Here is a 20,075-nt window from a genome sequence, read left to right as displayed (position 1 = left end):
TGTTACCCCACCCCCAAAGTCTAAACCTGTTTAGCGCCAGTGTAGAGAATCTACTTGATATGTACACCATGAATGAACCACTGCAGAGCGGGAGCCAATAACTATTTCACCTACAGCACCCCCTACTGGTCAAAGTATATAAAACCTCACGCCTTCAGTATCAGCTTCGTGGAGGCAGTACATCCATGCCAATGAGTTGGATTTTAATTTCTTCTTCCACCTGCAGCCTTCAAACTCTGGTGTGTGTATGAGTCTGTGTTTGTGTCCCCCCCCCTCTCTCTCTCTCACACACACACACACACAAACACACACTCAAATTATCAGTGGTATCAATCCTCCAGGCAGAAAAAGCAGCTGTGTTGTCTCCCCTCCTACACACCCAGTGAAGAGGTTCATGGGGTCACTTTGTCCTTGTATGTTACTGGATGCACTGAAGGATAGCGTTGCAAAAATAAAACTGCTCAGTTTTGTGTGCATGTGTGTGTGTATTTTTCGTTTTTGTACAACTTTATTCACTGCAAAAACTCTGCTGAAACATGTTAGAATATATTATATATCTTTATAAACTATATGAAAATACACCCATCATTTTTTTTTACAGATCACAAAGTAATAAAATGTTGTGACATCATTTACAACTAACATGCATAATTACATTACAAATATAATCACATGTACATGAATTGAAATTCAGATGGCAGTGATTCAACTTGCTATATGCCAAGCTATAAAACCGAGGAAGAAAAAGAGCAATAGAGTGTTGGAGGGAGGAGCTAGAGCAGACAAAATGCTTGACAGTAACTACTTCTGGTCTTCTTGATGAATATTATTCAAATCACTTTCTGGTGTACAGAATACATGCAAATGTGAGCGTCAGTCAATTCTAAATTGCTTCAACTTGTATTTAAACACTAGCAGGGTTACATTTGAAAGTCTATGAGATTGGCTATCCTGAGTTTTTTTTTTTTAAATCTTCTGTCTTTTAGTTGCACTCTTCTATATTGCGATGATAAGTGTTGTTATTTGGGGGAAAAAAGGGCAGATTCTCCTCACAGAGTCTTTGTCAGTGCTCATCGCTATCTATTTTCAAGTTCAATTTTCCCCCCAAAAAGCTGAATATATATTCACCCTCTCAGCACAGTCTCCATACCCTAATACACTTTCAATTGATTCTTCCACTGTTTTTGTTTCACACTACTTAGTCACATGCTCTGTGTGTCACAGACATGTTTTCGGCATGTTAGAAGAACGCCAAGCATGGTTTCACGTTCGGTGTGAAGTCAGATTCTGACTTTTCTGTCTGAAATCTAACCAAAAAAGCCTCACTCAAACAACAACATATTTTTCCCATTATGTTCTCTGGCACTGTCACTGTGGTTTAAACAAACTGAAAAGATTATCAGGGTCCTAACTTTGGTCCAAGTATCTGCAGATATTCTAAACATATTCTGTCACTTCTGGGTTGTGGCATTTTAGACAGATAATGACACTTTTGCTCCACCGTGTAGGGGTTCAGAGGTTAGGGTGGAGGAATCAGTTGCTGATAAGCTGACTGGAAATGCTGTTAACATTGAAGATGTCAGTCAAACCGTAAGGTCAATGAATGTGGGAAGAGAAGGGCACTTGTTAAACAATGGGTATTGGAGAGGCCTTCATGAATTAAAGATCTTCAAATATCTCTGTGACATGTGTTTGCTTTAGTACTCTCTGATCCCCATAGAAATAGAAATATGAGGTTGAGAAAAAAATAAAACACATTTTGAATACATCAAGTCTGTTTCTGGTGAATTCTGAAAAACAGTCAGGTCTCTTGTTTTCCATCTTGACTTAATGTGTTGGCCAAACAATACAGCATCACAGGACCGCTCTTCGGAGAGGTCCACGCCGGCTGCTGGGAGGAAGAACTCTCAGTCCTGTAAATCTGCGCCCGTGTTTTAAACATGCCGAAGCGAGCCGTCAGAAGGAAGAAATCCCGCCTGAAGGTACGCGTGAAGAAGGCATAAAGGAAGGGGTTGGAGCAGGAGTTGATGGGGTAGAAGAGGACCAGTAGGAGTTTGGCATCAGAGACGGTGATGAGAGGGAGCTTGAGGGCTGCTGAGATGGCAAAGAAGGAGATGGGAGCCATGCAGATGAAGTCAGTGAAGATGAGCACGGCCATGCGCTTGGCCACACGGGTGTCGGCGCGGGCCGGCGCCGACGAGGGGTTGCGGACGGTCAGGTAGATGCTTAGATAGCAGCCGCACACCGTGATGAAAGCCAGGATGTTGAGGACGAGTAAAGACACCACATAGATCTGAGACATCAGATACTCCACATCCATAGGCAGGCAGATACTAACCTGCTCGACAAACATACAAGAAAATGCATTTTTTGTATCATAAGCACTGGTCCAAATGAATATCGTAATAATATCAAGTCACTAATTGAATTACTTGGCAACATTACTTTGAACATATTTGACATGGATGTCATTAATGACATGAAATAGTGGATACAGTGTACTGTATATAAACAGTATGTGTGTGTATACTGTGTTTGTATACACTCATTCATAAATGTATAGTTTATGGTTTATACCGTTTGCCTATACATACATTGGATAGTGAAATAATGAAATCGGTGTTATTTATGTTGTTTATATGTGAGTTGCTTGAAATTGGTCTGACTTTACCTAAAATGACTTGGGACTTGTGTGTTAAGACTCTGCACTTACTTTGGTTATGCATATTAACATTACAAAGAAAAGATAAGTTTTGTTATGTATGTATATGGATTGTCTCCAAAAATATTTCTGATATTTTGTAAAAAAAAAGCTCATGTACCTGGCTCTTAAAATACTGAGGCAGGGCTGGAAAATAGAAAGGTAAAAAAACCCCCCAAAAAACAACAAAAAAAAAAAACAGAAACGCTGTACATGTGCAAACAGCACTCTAGTATCACGCTGAGTGGATTCTTATTCTACACTGTCGGGCTCATTCCACTGTTCAAACAAGAATAAAAACACTCCTGGACCGAAACAGGACTTTAAATACATAGATTTGACAGTGAAAACATACAGGGGGCACCCTGGGAGACATATTGAATTCACAATGATGGTTGAATGTTGTCTAAGAGAGATGGATATATTACATTTGTTGTTTGCCAAGGTTTACAGATTCTGAAGTGCATCTCCGGTGATGTCCCGTAACATTTCTATCGTCAGAGACGTGAACCGTCACATACATAATCATGAGCAAAGTGCAGAGAGTAAACGATTTGAATGAAAAGGGAAAGTGTAATCTTTGTGAATCAGTCTAAGCTGCAATCCATGAGATGTCCTTCAGGAATAAAAAAAAAGAAGAAATACCTGAGAGGCGTCTCAGTGAGCGCTAGAATTAATTTCTAACCCCGAGAGCTTTTCAAGACTGGGGCTTACGTGACACGGGGAAAAAACTCGCACTTTCCTTTTGTCGATTTTCTTTTCACAAAGATCTTTTTCACCCACCTTGTTGTAGCTACTGACCCCAACGGTGGGAAGCAACGCAGCCAGGCAGGAGAAGATCCAGCCCGCCGCCATGACGGTGGAGGCGTGCCTCAGGCGCAGTTTGCGGTCCAGCCGCAGTGCATGCGTGATGGTGTGCCAGCGCTCCAGGGTGATCGCTGTGAGTGTGAACACGGAGAGCTCGCTGGCGAACACCTGAAATCCGTCCACAAGTATATGTAAAACCCACAACCTGCAGGAGCATCAGAATGCCACGTCACCAACTCACGGTGAAGAAACCGGCCACGCTGCAACCAGGGCCCATCTGCCAGTCTATGGCGTCGTTGTAGTAGCGGCCTCGTGTCAGCGTGTCTTCCGTTGCTATGACGATCAGGTAGATGCCCATGCAGAAGTCAGCAAATGCCAAGTGGCACATGAGGAAACGAGGAACAGTCAGTTTTGAGCGGCTGCCTGGCAACACAGCAGTGAACAGAAAGTATATAAAAAAAGAGTTTTTCCTCGTGGTAAACAATTTTGACATTAGAAGGAAGGAATTCAAAATAAATGTGGAAAACAGAAGCGTATGGGGTAAGAGGGAAGGCTTATGTTTATGGCAATATTAAAAAAACAAAGAGATCAATGGTTTCCTGATATCATTTGCATTGTCTCCTTGAAAATCTTCTTTCTGATGATTTGTATTGTCATGTGGAGGCCTGAACATTTACAGCTCACTGTAAAACATGAGATGTTTCCACTGTTGCTTATTGAATTTTGATTTCTGTCAGGATTCTGAAAGGAGTCGCCATAGTAACTCAGCACCGCGTCAAGAACCATCATAGTAGGCCGTCATTAAGGGACGAAAAATGGGAAATATGCGATAATTTTTATATAGCATTATAACTCTTTCTCTCAGCTGAACATGGGAAGGAAATCTCATAACAAGGCGCCTAAGTCCCAAAGTGCATTCACATTCATGAATAAAAGCATTTGTCAAGTCTTTGGTGATGTTTTGCACTCGTTATTGAAAGGTTGTGAAGAAGTGAATAGAAAGAAGTGTTAAAATCATCCAGGGGCGTGTTTGCATCCCGACTGCTGCTGAATCAGTCGACTTGCTTGGGTTGATAATGAGAAACAGCTGCTCTCTTTAACACAGCCGATGAATTTAGAAAGGTAATTAGAATTGAGACAATCTGCTTTTGTGTTAAGTGTGCTTAATGCACACCTGCCGGCCAATGAGAAGAGAGCATTTAAAAAAGACCCTGGTATAATGAAAGTTATTGACCAGACACGGCTGGATTATTATTAAAAAGAGTGAATAAATGAGTTCTAAAACTTTTGACGGGTCCTTCTTTGAACTGGTATTCAAATTGGTCACGGAGGCAGCTGAAATGGTGTAAACAGCCTTTAATATATAATTTTTCTACACAGTGAAACATCTAAGCAAAGTTAAATTGTGTGGGAGGTGGGTTTTAACTACAAAATATAATAAGTCATTGGGCTCCAGCACAAGTGTTTATGGGAATGTGGCTGTTTTTTGGATGTTTTTAATACGAGCAGAGAGCAATTGCTACATTCACATTGTCTGGCTAGAAGTCCCGCAAAATTGATGTTTTCTAGACTCCTGCTGTCATCAAAAACTGCATGGACAAGGGATTTTGACCTACAGTATGTGTCCCACAAATATAATTTTGTGTTTGTGAATAACCCCTCTTTTTTTTTCCTTAAAGATGATTTTTAAGTTCAGTACCTAACAAGACCAGGAGGACTGTCACGTTGCCGAGCAGAGTGAGAATGGAGATGATCCAGATGAGGACCCGCAGAGGGATGGCTGACATGATGTCCTCACAGGGGTTGAAGGCATCTGGGATTGGGCTGCAGGTGATGCTGGTGGAATTGGAACAGTGGTCCCTGTAGAAGGGGGGGTCATCCAGAGCTTCGGGGTCGGAGCATACCAGATTCCACTTTGAACTAAACACACAAGGAAATATATTTGAAAAAAGTCAAACAGAGAGCTTTTACTTTTTGCCTGAAAGAAAAGGGACGTACGACAGAAGTAGTGGGGCCTGAACCACTAAGAGAATATTCATTTTCTTTGGATATCTCAACTTGGAACAAATCAAAAGAAAGTATGAAGCTCCAGTTTTATTCCAAAAACATTTTTCCGCCTTCCTCCATTCTTCATTTGCAAAGTCTTGAGCACGGCTCGCTTTCATTAAAATCCCGTTTTCAGGTTACCGGTGGAGAAAACAGCCTTTTGGTTTTTTTAAACCATTTTGACAGAGAATATCGACATCACGGTTTAAAAAGTGACATAAACATGATAAAGATCGTCAATTTTAACCTCCAACAACACAGAAACAGTCTCATCTTGTTGTCTAACTGAATATCATATTTTTTCTTATGATCATTCAGTAGTCTCTCATTTTCATTTCCTCCATTTACAAACAAGTCACTTCTGGTATTTAATGCTTTCTTTGCCAACAAGTAAGATAATTGTATTTCTTGGTTTCTCTATGATTTAGTCTGTCATACTGCCAAATCAATGATTCATTTCATACCGCCGCTATGATGTTTTGTTCATGACAGCAGTGGCTGTCTGGAGCTCCAGTGCGTTTTCTCTTCTGATGAGGCACAGTGAGCTGTTTCTGATTCATCCAAAATGCAGTCCAGAATATCACACTGTTGCATGTTAAACAGGCAGGAGCGAAACCAACACAACGTCTATTTTTCATCCCAGAGGGAATATCGAGAAATTAACTCTCTGTTGTAATATGCAATCAGTCGCAGGGATGATTATAGATCAAGGGTCCCCAAACTTTTTCCCGCGAGGGCGAAATAACGTTTTCGGTGCCGGTTTTTAACAAAAACTGTGACAATCACAGAGGTGTCTAAATGTAAACATTTATTTTTTTCCAGAAAGCCACACATAACCAAAAATTGACCCTTTCCGGGATCTTGACAGGAAAAAAATAAATAAATCAGAAAATACATAAATAATAATCAAATAACCCTTTTTAAGTTTTTCACAGAAAAAAAGATCAAGGAACATTAACTTTCTTGTAGACACAACTGTTTGCAGCTCTCTCATATCAAATTCACTGTGGAAACCAGAAAGCAAGCAGGCTATGAAACCGAACTGATACCAACACCTACCAACATAACACACTTCACTACTAGTATTGTTATAGAACAGATTTGATCCCAGTAGATATCAATACGATTATATTTGTATTATTACTTGCATTATGATTATAAAATCATAATGCCTCTCTGATATTGTTCAGGGGCCCCCGGGTCGTAGTTTGGGGACCACTGTTATAGAAGATCACGAACATGAAATCCTTAATGTAAAAGACGCTCATCGCCTTGGCATCTTCAGATGTTTTTTTAATTAGATACAAAAAGAAATTGTAATGCGTAACATTTATTATTCCCTTTGTGCTGGTCTGTGTGCCAAGAGAAAAAGCCTGGATGGATTCATTCATCCATTCATTCTTTCATTCATTCATTCCCCAAACAGCTGATTTTGCAGATGGTTGTTCTGACACATCTGCAGAAATCTGTCTGTCTTGACAGATGTGAGCCTGGAGCTGGGAATGACATCACATCTGAGCTGTGTGTTTCAATAATTGGATGGATGGATGAACACTGTTGTCTTCGATGAGTTAGTTTTTGCTTTTTCTAGCTGCACCAACTGATTTCATGTGCACAAACAGCGCAGCAACGGTTGGCCATTGTTACACGGCGCTGTGTGTATGACAGATGGGATAAGACATGAGTAACCCAGCAGTGGTATGCGCTACACTCACTTCATGTTGACTCATCGTGTAGCCATCTTGGAGTTTCAAAGGAGACCGATACGTTTCCTTTAACATTTTAAATAGACAATCCAGATTGAAGGGTTTTTGTTGTTGTTGACACCCTCTGTTTCACATTTTCCTCTGATATTGACAGCAGTTGCAAGTTAACCTATGTATCTTTAATAAAAGCTTGTCAAGTACCATGATTTGCAGCTAACCCATATAACGCAAAATCCCGAATCCTGCAAATTCATATCGAGAGGAGAAATTCGAGCGGCGATCTCTCGACCCGACATCTCGTAAACAAGCAATTCCTTGAATGAACCTACCTGTTCCTGTGTATGTTCTGGAAGGCGCAGCAGTGAGAGGGGTAGGTCATGTTGGCCTGGCGAAGCTTGGTGAAAAGCTGCAGCGGGGGAAGCTCTTTCAGTTGGTGGACCGACTCCGCGATCAGTTTCTGGAGGCCGCCAAGGATGGACTCCGGCAAGGACCTGAGGGCGGTGTGGGAGATGTCCCTGCAAAGACAAAAACAAGAAGGTATTATAAAATGTAAAAGGAGATGTCAGGAGGACTTCAGTATCCATTACGATATCAGCGGTTCAATGTCCGCAGCACTTGACCAAAAATCTGATTTCACTGACTTTTTCTACAAAAGACCCCCTGCTGTAGGAGGAGTGATTCATTGAAATGTGCCTGAAAAATGCATATTTTGGATCAACTGAAACACAGAAAGCAAACCAAGAAAGAACAACCGTATCAAAAAAATCAGGACTGTGTTGCCATGTGAAATAAACACAAAAAAAGAGACAACCAAGGAAGAATAGCCTGCTGGCCAAGAACTTCTTCAATCTCGAACCTAATTTTACCTCGAATCTGGCATGGATTTAATGATTTTGAATCTCTTAACACATGCCGCATCGTTTCCGGTGTTCTCCTACATCCAACAACCTGAGTTAAATAAGTGTTGATGAAGAGGGTGAATCATGTAGGCATGAGTTACAGTTGGATGTCATGCTTACAGTACCACCAACTCACTGGAACCCACAAAGGCATTGGGATTGATGTGAGTAAGCTGTTGGTTGCCGGTCAGGAACCTGAGAGAAAAAGAGAATTTCAATTTATGAGCTATTTATTAATGGTTAATCCTCTGTTTGTGATTGTGTCCCTGCCTGTGACTCACAATCTGTGCATCTTTGTGCCGTCAAAGGCTTTCGTCGCCACCTCCTTGATGCCATTTCTGGTAAGCCGTCTGTCATCGGAAAGCGAAGCCAAATTAAACTCTCGTGGCTTCATCACAGAACATCACCAACAATAACTAAACTATCAAAGTTTTTTTTGTGTGTGTGTGTGTAAGTGTGTTTTGCAAGTCATTTGTTCCCTTAACAAAGAACTGGACGAAACGCCGGATGTTTGAGTCAAAGGAATTGAGAAAATGGCAGTTGGAGGTAAGATTTCTATAAAAAGAAAACTTTTCACTTCAAAAAGCAGCCAAAGTATTGCTTTTTCGATGTTATTTCGTAGCTGTGGGATAATACTTTGTAGGGATTACAACTGTTACTATGTTGTAATTGGAACTCATTTGAACAATGTGACGAGGTGAAGCACGAACGTGTCGAGAAAACATGATAACAGGAGGCACCGTTGAAGGTTGGCTCGGTTCATTTGTGTCCTTCGGGTTTATTCCTGCCTCAGAGACGTCTTTCAACAGCCTCTTATGGCTTGTAAGTTTTCACATCATGAAGTCTTGCTTCTAGCGCTGCTGTAGCTTTGCCTCTCTTGTGTCATGTTCAGTTTTTCATTAAAGTCACGATAAAGCTTTCTTTTTTCAGCCCATTGCGGTCTTGAGAAACTGAAACTGCGCAAGGCATTCACGCCATTTATCCCGGCGCTCATACTTGAAAGCAACAAGTATGGCACTTGTATCCTCATCACATGGATCCTAAATCCCTTTGCCAATGGACTCCATGCTGATGAAATGAGCACTGTGAGGCTGCAGATAATTTTTCTGACTGCAGAAATACTGGTAATTGTAAATGTATAAAGCAGTCGGAGCAGCGTTTGTCTTCAAATGGAAACATATTAGTTATAATTAATTGTTTTCACAGTCAAATGAGAATTCTAAATTGGAAAAGGTGATTTGGGGGATTTGACAATGAAAACAAGCAATGGTATATTTTTCACACTTTTGATTATACAATCGTGCCAAAAATTGGAATGAATTGAGCCACAGCCTGAACTCGAATTTAATATCAAATTTGTCCGGTTGCTGAAACGACGAATACATTTTGAATTTCTGCAAAAAAAGATCCTGATGTTTGTTGCCGTCATAGTGTTTTCATTTGAGATCATCAATTTAGACAACAATGAACATTTAATGTTTCTATATTACTATGTGGTTTAAAGGGTGTTGGGGTGGTTGCAGGAAAACAACAACTGACTTTTACCCCACAGCGGGCTTGCACGCTCGCCGGCCATCCATGCCAGCGGCCGCGATTTCACTAAGTACCCCGGTGACATCATGGCTGAGTGGTTGGGAAGGCGCGAGGTCCAATGTGACAAGATAGCCAAGAGTTTGTAAATGGACTCTGCAGGGCAGCTCGGGCGGAATGTTGTAGAAGATTCAAGCCGGATTTGGACACGCACCAGCTCTGATCATCCCGGGGGCGCAGAGGGGTTTGCATTGTTGGTCTAATAACGATGGCCGATAAACTCGAATTAACAGCAAGTTTTGCCTGGTTGAGTTCAGAGAACCCTCCGGGAGAACGATCGTGTTTCAGTAAATCTACAAATTAAATTAACTTTTTTTTTTCGGGCAACAAACTTCATTGAGAAGGACCAAACTAGATAACAAAGTCAGGTCAGGCCGGAGACCTTTACTTTTATTTGCTAAAATTGTGCTGTAATTGAATGAAATCAAAGTTGTTCAAAAGATGTGTGTGTTGAATTATGAATTTTTTTTGTTTTTCCAGTGTGAAAGTCTCAGCTGAATATGGAACGACAAAACTGTTCGGTGACTGTAAAGCTCCTAAAAATAGTACCCGGCGTCGAGTAATTTCAATGATAGTCTCGATTTGGCATCGTTCACAGAGGGAAAACATTTAATATCGATTTCACGGTAGAAAATTAAAACACAAGTCAGCCTCTTTCAATGCAGAACACCCTGAAGTGCATCTTTGACGTCGGCTTGCAGCAGGAGAGCGGATACTCAAAATAGAAGAGGGAACGGGGCGTTTTCGACAAAGCTTTGCTTTTAAAAGAACGACAAATCCCTTACATCTCCTCGATGGTCTGATCGCAGAGACCTTTGAAGGCGTCGGTCGGGACGGTCTTTATGTGGCTGTTCTCCTGGAGGTCACTGCACGGGGAAAATTACATGGAACACAATTAGTCCTGATAAGCCTGGGGGAAAAAAAAAGGATAAAATAAGAAATAATATTAATATGGTCTCTTTTCCCCTTATCCCGCTGGCATTCCGCATTGTGTCTAGCTCTGTTAATTCTAAGCACTTAACCGTTAGCTCCCTCTGCTAAACACATAAAAAGAATCTGCTGCCGCTCTCTGTCCCAGTGGTCCATTTGTGAATCCTTGGTGACCTGCTGAATGTGGTCTTCTATCACCATCTTAAGGGTTCACAAACTTGCCGTCCCTCCTACGGGGATGTTCCGTCCTTGAGATCTAATGCTACCGACCGGGTTTTATCGGCCTGTTTAATCATCTCCGGGCGTGCTGACGGCATCTTGCCCCATCTGTAGCGAGCCCACCGCGGTATCATATTTGTGTAATCTACTGAATAAACACTGGGAGACATTCTGCTCTTTGGCTGTACGTGAGCAAAACAGCGATTGGCTTTTGGACATGGCGACAAGTTAGATACCGGTTGCTCCGGATACATTTGGATTTACAGGTACACGGAAAATTCCCCCTTTAATGGAAGAATTTGCAAAAAGAAGAAAAACAGGAAGAAAACAGAGGGGGCCCGGAAAGATGTATATTTTGTGTTGTAATTTCACATGCATGCATCGTCCCAATGTATGTGGGCGTGATAGTGCATATCTATCAGATGGTTGTTCGTGTGTGCATTGTGTGAAGAGTGTGCCGGCTTACAACAGAAAGCCGTGGGCTCTGGAGTGGATCTTGGTGAAATCTGGAAAATGTCGCAGTCCGGTGTTGGAGATGATTCTGTGATTTGCAGATTAAGAACCGAACAATAGTACTCTTACACAGCAACCCCCGAACAGCAGACGTCTGTTTTGCAGTCACAGCGGTTAAAAACAAACAGCGTGGCATTCATTGAATCAACCAAAATACAAATGAACGAGTGTAATGAGTCCAAAACAAGTCGGCTTGAAGCTCTTATGTGGTTTAGATCGTAAATAATCTTTAAAGCTCCCTGTTCTATTTTTATACCGTCTTGCTTTCATATTGGAAAAAGGGGCTTTAAAGTTCACACCACTCAATCGCAATTTCAGGGAGCTGAAAATATATATTTAGCAAAGCGAAGCTCTTAAATCCTGTGTACTACAATAGAAATACGGTTTTATGTTTGGTCACCCATTTTCATTCAACATTGAATTAATTTTCTCTCTTCTATTGCATTGTTAAATTATCCACAGGAGGTGGTTATTACTGAAATATATTTACTTTCCTGGCTCTGCTCTTGGGACTGAATTCAATTCTACTGTTAATTGTTAGGTATCTTATTGCTAATTATCTGGCAATTGCTCGATTTCTAAACTGCTATAATTCCTAGCGTACTCCCGGCATTCTTTTCAATCATTTTTGAATACAATAAAAAGAATTTAATGATGGAAGAATAAGTGATTACCAAGACTGGTGATCACCATTAATCAACAATCAACAATGATTCTTTGATATTAAACAAAGTGATTTAAGTATAATTAAAAATGCCATGTTCCTGTGGTGAGTTTTAAGGAAAAAATGTTGTAATTTATGTGTCCCAATTATGATGAATGTAACAGATAGAGCTGATCATGCCCACAGGGGTGCATCTTCCTGTATTGCAATGGAAAATTGGAAGTATTTTAATTTAGAATTGCCCATCCTGCAATAGTTTATCTACATATATATATTGCAGAAGGAAACTCTTCAATGTGTGAAAAATATGTTTTTTCCTTGGATCACTTTTTTTTTTTTTATTCCAGAGGCCTCAAACTAATTAAATAGTTATATTTCTGGTCATGGCAGAATTGGGCCTGTCACCAGTGACCCAATTTTGATTCACATTCTGCACTGAAGTATCCAGATATGGCTGAGGGGTGAGTCCCCTGGTGTGACAGCCAATGAGACACACCAGGAGAAAAAAAAAAACATTGCTGCCTTCTTAGAATAAGTGCCTCTTTTTAAAAGGTTTTCAGGAAATGCAAAAACAACAGACGAATGATGAATAATGAGTTGATTTAGACCAAAAAAAAAAAATCACAAAAACAGTCCACAAAAAAAGGACTCGGGCAAATATTTTAAGAAGGTGACCATGTAAGATGAAATAAAACTTAGCAAACTCAACTTCATGAGATGCAAAAGGACATAAAATCAATCATTGATCAGGCACAGATTGGGGATGTATGATGACACAGGGTACCTATAATCCAGCAGATAATAAATCAATACATTAAAAAAAACAACATAGTGAAAATAGCTTAAACATAAGACTGGAAAAAGAAAAAAAAAAAACCTTTGTATTGTCTTGTAAAAATGACACTAAAATTAGCCAAAATAATAATTAAATCAAATGAGTCTGCAAAATGATTTAAAAACCAGCAGAAAAAAAAACAAAAAGGAAAATTTGAATAAAAATTACTATATCAACCAGAAAGATTTTTTTTTTCGCGGTGTCAAATGACGCATTTTTCTTAGTAAATTTAGGGGGCCAAAGTGGATCACCTCCAGGCACGACTTATGCAATTTAAAAAGAGACACAGACGAGTGCATACTTACAGATACTTCAGTTTAGCGATGTTCTTGAATGCATCTTTATCGATGCGTCTCAGGTGTTTAGACTTTGATATGGTTCTGTAAAACATAAAATGAAAATATAGATGATCACCCTCAAAATCAGAGCCCCCCCCTCCGCCTCCGTGCCGCCATTTATCCGACAGTTAATACTTACAACGTTGTGAGTTCAGGGAGATCAGAGAAAGCGAAAGCTCCAATACTCTCCAGTTCTATGTTTTCTGAAATGTAGCTAAAGTAACATTTTGTAAAGTGAGTACAAGGCATATTAACAACAGAGGTCTGTTCATTCGCTCTTCCTGTCTGAAATATTTTGACTGTGCTGCTGTTTGGGCGAACGCGCCTCTCGTCCCTTTGCAGCTTTTGTTGTTTTCTGACAAAGACTAAATACCCAAGAGAGTCGGATAAAGTCGTGGGTTCAACTCAACTTGACGTCGGCAGAATAAAATGCTTTAATATCGTGTATATTTTCTTATGTCTGTCCCAAAGCCTTTTGCATGCAGGAACTTGATTAAATTATAAATTGGGCGGTCCTGCGGTTGGGGCTGCTGACTGACAGCCAGAAGTTCCCCGGTTCGATAATGATAGGGGGCTTTTCTGTGCAGGGGTTTGCATGTTCTTCCAGTGTCTGCATGGGTTCCCTCGGTCCAAAGACATGTATTGGAGACCCAAAAATTGCCCAGATGTGTGAACGAAAGTGTGAATTATTGCATGTCTCAGTGTAACTTTGAATGAGTGAGTGAACGGCTTGTATGTCTCTATGTGACGCGACGGTGAACGTGAGGCTCTTGCCAATTGACAGCTGGGATATGCTTGAGCCCCTTCGCAAATCCACGATGTATAGATAACGAATGAATGGCCGAATAAATGATAAATTTACTTTATTTAGAAAAAAAAAAAAAAAAGATATTGCTTGGCTGTTACCCCGGTGCTTTTTTGCCATAATGTTAATGCTAACCTTGAAATTCTAGTATGAATATAACTGTTCCTATCTAGCGGGGTAGGTGTTACCAATCTTGTCAAACAAGGCTTTTGCATAATAAAGCCGTAGCTACTTTTGCAAGTTGAATGAGTTATTCTAACTTTCTTTGTCTCTGACACCATCAAGAAGCTTATACATTTTAAATATTTATCCAATGTTTGGCATGCATTTCTGGCTACGGCCGCAAGGGTTTTGTGATCACTTCCAACTGATGCAAACAGCAGATGTTGTAATGTTGCGTACTCACACATCGTTGAGGTGTGGAAGGCTGGCGAATGCAAAAGTGGCAATGCTTTTCAGGATGTCATTTTCTGTGATGATACTGAGGTTGGAGAATGTGGAAAAACAAGGATCAGGGTGCACGACACATTTTTAAAGTCAAACAGGTGAACTCTTAAAACGCATTATTAAAGAATTTTGAAAACACAGAGAATGCTAAAACATGCGTGAGAGAATTTCTTCTGAATATTAGAGCAAGAGACATATTTGGCCTTTATTTAAATGTTATTAATGCATCCCCCCATTAGGAAATCAATTTGATGGAAATTAAGCTATTTGAATTCCATTTTCCAGGTAAGAGGAGTTCCCAAAGAGTATAATTTAAGCTAAAATACAGAGAAATTTGATGTGTTACACATTTCACAGTAAAACCTCTTTTTACATGTTTTGTTTTATCTGCGTCTTTTTTTCTGCAATTTCTGATGTAATTATGTGGGATAAATCATATCCTTTGAATGCTTGTGAAGGGATTTTCCATTCAATTACAATCAAATAAACAAACGGTGCATAATCTAAGGATAAATGTTTTACTTTCTATTGGTTTAGGCAGGATACATAGGAAATATTATGAAACTAGTTTTGATAACCTAGTCTTATTTAGGGTAAACTCATGATTACATCTCAAACTGAAGTGGAGCTATTAATATTAAGCTGCTGTTGAGGCCGTAATACTTCTTCTCTGTTTTGGTGATCAATATTTGAGTGTTTTGACCTCCCCTATTCATTATGTTCCCTATCAAAGAATAAACATGATATACACGCTTACATTTTGGTGAGTTTCTGCAGGCGGGCCAGAGCACCCTGGGCAATCACTCTGATCTGTGTCTGCTTCACATCCCTGTTGAGACACAAAAAGCTGCTAACACTTGGCTGTCGGGGAAAAAAAAAAAAAAAATTAAGAAAAAGAACCCTCCGAACGCAGAAAACAAAACTTAATTTTGGAAAAAAAAAAAAAAAAAAAAAAACGTTGCGAGAAGCCTTTTATGTCTATGAGTCATTTTGGTGGGATTTTAAAAAAATTCATCGGCGCATAGTTTATTTTGCATCTGGCAATTCACACCTGCATCGACTATCCGCTGCTGCCTTGTTGTAAATATCCCCACTGTTCCACAGCCTTGACCTTCGAGCAGAACAGAACAGATGAGAACACACACGTTGTCTCCTGGGAGTTCTCAGCGTGTCTCTTGGGAATAATCCCGATTTCTGCCAAAAACCCACGTCCTTGTCTATGTTTACTTCGGCCGTATATGTAATGTTAATTTTCTGTGAGCTCCATCACGTACGTTGAGTCGCACGTTTGTGCCAGGACTCCACACTGACCCCCCCACTCTTCCAGCTCCTCCTCCCGTCTTCGGCCTTGAGATTCCACCAACATGTTTCCCGTGGACAAAAACAGTAGAGCAGCTCTTTTTTTTTCTTTTTTCTTTTTGCTTCTTCCAGTTGCACGTCATTAACGAAAATACCGCCGCCACATCCGTGCAACGCCATTTGCAACAAACAAAAACGTCTCGCCTTGATAAATAGCGAAATGATGCAACTTGATTGCGTTCGGGGTAAAATTGGATAAGATATCATCATGGGGTCCTGTGAAATTAGAGTTTGACTCATAAACTTCGTCTGACCCGTGCTACTTATTGCACGGGTAGAAGTTTTAAAGGGGAAATTACAAATCTCAACATATTAAATTCTGTTTACTCTTTTATCAGAAGTGCAAAAACAGCTGTATCATTTTCATCTGTCGCTCTAATGAGAGATTTCATCATTCCATAAACAACCTGATTATATAATCTGCGCTGAGGCTCCGATTGCTGGAAGCAAAAATATTCTCATCAGAGACCCGGCGTTAAAACAGCAGGTGTGAGGTTTGAAAGGCGCAGGTGTGTTTCGGGTCCGGACGGATCCGGCGCTCCTGGAGCTTCACTCATACAAGAAACACAAATCCGGAGGATTATGTGAGGAACGAACTCGAAAGAAGTTAAAATGACTATTATTTACCAAATCGTGTGAAAATAAATGTGATCGACTATCTCGAAGAAGAACCCTGTAAATATATGACAACACCAAGTCGGGCAGTTGTTAAAATCAATATAAAAAATGTCAAATCGCATTGGTAAAACTTTGATGAAACGGTGATGATTCCATATTTTGATAATCAAATAATTTAAGCATTCATTGTTTTTAATGTTTATAATGTCTGCGTTATGCTGCGTGGCAAAACATAATTTATATTATGCAACTAATTATGTTTAATATTTCAGAGGTTTATTAAAGAAATTGTTATCGGGTCAGATATGTAGCAATTTTCCGATAAACCATGATCAACATATTTCCCATAGAAGTGCAGAACTTTAGTATTAAACATGACACTAAATGTTACAGTCACAAAATACGAAACAGCTGTACTTATGTACATTTCTATATACGTGTGTGTGTGTTTGTTTACTCACAGACGCTCAGTCTTTGTGGAAATGTTGTTGGGAATCTCTGTGACTTCAAATGCCAAACTGGTCTTGACCGCAGGTTTAATGTTTCTCTCCAAGGCCGCGGGTGTTTTAATCATTACAATCGTCAGCATTATCAGAACCATCATCAACATCATGGCGTTTCTTCCCGGTCCAGATAGTCGTGGAGCTCTGGTATCGTCCCTTCTCGCTCTCCGCGTTGCCGTGCGTTCTTTCCCGTCGCTCTCCCACGTGGCGTTTACATCCACGCAGGCCTTCAACACCCGATACGGTTTCTTCTGCCTCCCTGACGTTCAGATCCACTCAGGGTTCGTCGTGGGGTTGAACTGAGACGAAGCACTTTGGTGCAATCTAACAGGCACAAGTGGGTGGGTGTGTGTGAGTATATGTGTGTGTGTGTGAAAGGTTTTCTTGGTGTATGAGGATGTAGGAGGTCTCATTTGGGTTTTGTGTGTGGGTGTGTGTGTGTTTGTGTGGTGTACGTGCTTTGCTGAGAAATAAATCTATTTATACCACAGGGATGTCAGATGGCAAAATCTTATAATATGGTAATGTTGTACGATAAATCTGTACAAAGAGTCTTGCGGATAAAAGTGGGTCTTCCGAAAACGGGAGAATCTTTAACCAAGATGTCCTCCAAATGACCTGAAAGCTAGACAAACGGATCAGACGTAATAAAAAGAAAAAAATTTAAATGAGTTCGAAACTAATTTAATCTTCCGGTCAGCGCTGGAATTCTGATTTAAGAATAAGAGTAGCTTTACGCTAAATCTCAAATTCATCCCCTCACACCTGCACTCACACACCCATCGCAAACAAACTATCTGGAGCGGTCGGTGTGGCTCCGCGTGTCGGAGGTGGTTGGAATCGAACCGCCAACCTTCAACCAGCGACTGCAGCGACTGCAAAACATGGATGTGTTTTCCAAACATTAAATAGATAGTAAGGAATACATGAAAACTCCTTTTTGAGTCTGTTGCAGCTTCTCCCCTCTTGATAATCCTCGGATTCAGTTAACAGAAAATTCAGAAATTTAGAAAAACCATCAGATTTAATTTTTCATTTTTCATTTTTCACTCGTATTTTGGTTGAACGTTTTTAGACGAAAAAAATGAACCGCGGATCGTTACATGAATAATGACGGAATGACAGAAACCTCCATTATCTTGGTTTGTTTTCAGTCTTACTTCCTTGAACATGCTGTGAGGCTGTCTCTATCGCAAAGCCTGAACAAACAAAAGACAGCAGAGTTAAAACAAACCAAAAAAACGAAACAAATTAAATATAAAAGTAAAGGTAGTGACTGGACTTCTTTACTCAAGTAACGGTGAAAGGGTCCTGGATCTTAAAGGAAGCAAAGTGAAAAAATAAAACGCAACTTGCATTATGATGCGTGTCGTCGTTCCATTGATTCAGGCCGAAAACCCCTTTAGATGTCCGGCTTCACTCATCGACGTGGGGGGTAAAAATGGATCATTTCTATCGAGAAATCATTTTTGAGTATTGCAAAAAATACACCCTCGGATTTCAGTCCGGTTATAAATTTAAAATAGTTTTTTATTTGAGAAGTAATGGTTGAATAACGGAGGCCTGACTTCAGAACGGAGGGTGAAGGGTGAACATTATGGTGTTCATCATCGTCTGACATGCTTGTCTGTGTTGCGAAATTCTCAAATCATGTTAGTTCGCCAGACGTCTGGGATTGACTCTCTGTAAGCCGTGCAGACAGAAAGTTGCGGTTCTACAATTACTATTACTACAGCCCGTGTTATTACACTGTAATGTAACAGTGTAACATAATGAGGACAGACCTCCCTTTTAAAATAAAATCCAGATGAATGTGGATAATTACCATATAATACGTTTTATGTTGAGGGCATTTTTAGAATTATATGGTTGAGGTAAATTAAGGTTAATTTAAGGCTAAGGGTTTGGTGCGGCGGGTGGTGGTAATTGTTCTTGTCATGGTTTATGTAGGTCAATGAAATGTTCTTTGAAGTGTGTGTGTGTGTGTGTGTGTGTGTGTGTGTGTGTTTGTGTCTGTGTGTGTGCATTTGGGAAGTACTGATGAAGCCATTTTCTTCTTTTTTTTTTTTTTTTCAAATTAAAATCTCTACTCCACTTCTCCTTCATTAAACTTTGGCCCTTGAAATTTCTCCCTTTTTCAATGAAATCACACAAACAAGCAATCACATTTTGGTCCCAGAAATGATGATGCAGTACTAATCACATTTCCACAAGATGTCTGTTTTTCTGAATCAAACTTATTTAGAATTATACACCCGGCAATCTCCTCGACAATGAGACTCACAATTTGTGTCCTGTGAAGTAAACGGGAGGGAAAACACTCACTGAAATATCATCACGCTGACAATGTTTATGATTTTCCCTTTGTTACTCACAGTGGATTTCACATTTCATTGTGCTGTAGTGTAAAGTCACGCTGCTCTCTGGGGAGCAGCGAGAATATGCCTCGAAGCAGGATGAGCCATAGAGGGTGTATTATGATACATTTATACAGTATTGTGATAAAATACCATTAAAAAAAACGGGGAAAATATAAATTTGGAACTACCGATGTTGAATCGTGACTTCAGGGTTTTCCGAGGTTGGATTTTACGAGCGGGGGTGTCGTGAACAGCAGGGAACGCAGACCTGAATCGGGGAGTTCAGGGACGACGAAGCTATTTCACTTGCTGTTTTGTCGGAGAGCATCAAGGCTTCCAATCTGATGCTGGCAGACACCTGGTTTTGGAGGGACGTGAGCGGTGGGGGTACTTGCATTTTTTCATTGGCTGAGAACCAGCTGGGCTTCTTCGGTGTGGTCGATCTGCACAGATTCCAACGTCCCGCGGAGGGGAGACCTGCCAGTGACAATTCGTCGTGACCGACGCACGTCGCTACGGGAGTTGTTCTCTTTGGGTCCAATTATCCCGATGTTGCGAAGACCATGTTGAAATGTAGCGGGCGATGGAGACGTGAGGGTTAAAAAGGTAGCCGTGACGCCCGGGTTCGGGGCAAACTTTGTGGACGCGAGCTGGGATTATTGACAATTGGGATCACAAGTAGTGGAAAGAGGTGATTTTTCATCCATCAGGAGGTTTTTTGGCAAAACAGGAGCA

At 40.5% G+C, this 20,075-nt stretch overlaps 1 protein-coding gene across 1 annotated transcript; it reads right to left on the bottom strand.

Annotated features, from left to right (window-relative positions):
* Window positions 1-980: 980 nt before the first annotated feature.
* Window positions 981-17,090, bottom strand: fshr (follicle stimulating hormone receptor). The gene is made up of 14 exons (XM_086139629.1): window positions 16,939-17,090; window positions 15,258-15,329; window positions 14,460-14,534; window positions 13,388-13,462; window positions 13,216-13,290; window positions 11,365-11,439; window positions 10,535-10,615; window positions 8,441-8,509; window positions 8,280-8,354; window positions 7,590-7,775; window positions 5,208-5,428; window positions 3,750-3,931; window positions 3,485-3,676; window positions 981-2,338 (listed from the first exon to the last, which is right to left on the bottom strand). The coding sequence occupies exons 1-14, from the start codon at window positions 17,088-17,090 to the stop codon at window positions 1,802-1,804; spliced, it is 2,067 nt and encodes a 688-aa protein (XP_085995755.1). The 3' UTR covers window positions 981-1,801.
* Between the last annotated feature and the right edge of the window lie 2,985 nt (window positions 17,091-20,075).

This window comes from Fistularia commersonii, chromosome 32 (assembly GCF_037954325.1).
Source record: "Fistularia commersonii isolate RoL2024-O1a breed Wild chromosome 32, RoL_Fcom_v1.0, whole genome shotgun sequence".
NCBI lineage: Eukaryota > Metazoa > Chordata > Actinopteri > Syngnathiformes > Fistulariidae > Fistularia > Fistularia commersonii.
This window is presented reverse-complemented; position numbering and strand designations above follow the sequence as displayed.

Excerpts from the sequence above, each read along its gene's own strand:
- fshr (XM_086139629.1), bottom strand. The coding sequence starts at position 17,090 with ATGATGTTGATGATGGTTCTGATAATGCTGACGATTGTAATGATTAAA. Across the intron at positions 8,355-8,440 it reads GGCACAAAGATGCACAGATT|GTTCCTGACCGGCAACCAAC; the intron begins GTGAGTCACAGG and ends TTTTTCTCTCAG. Across the intron at positions 2,339-3,484 it reads GGGTCAGTAGCTACAACAAG|GTTAGTATCTGCCTGCCTAT; the intron begins GTGGGTGAAAAA and ends TTTGTCGAGCAG.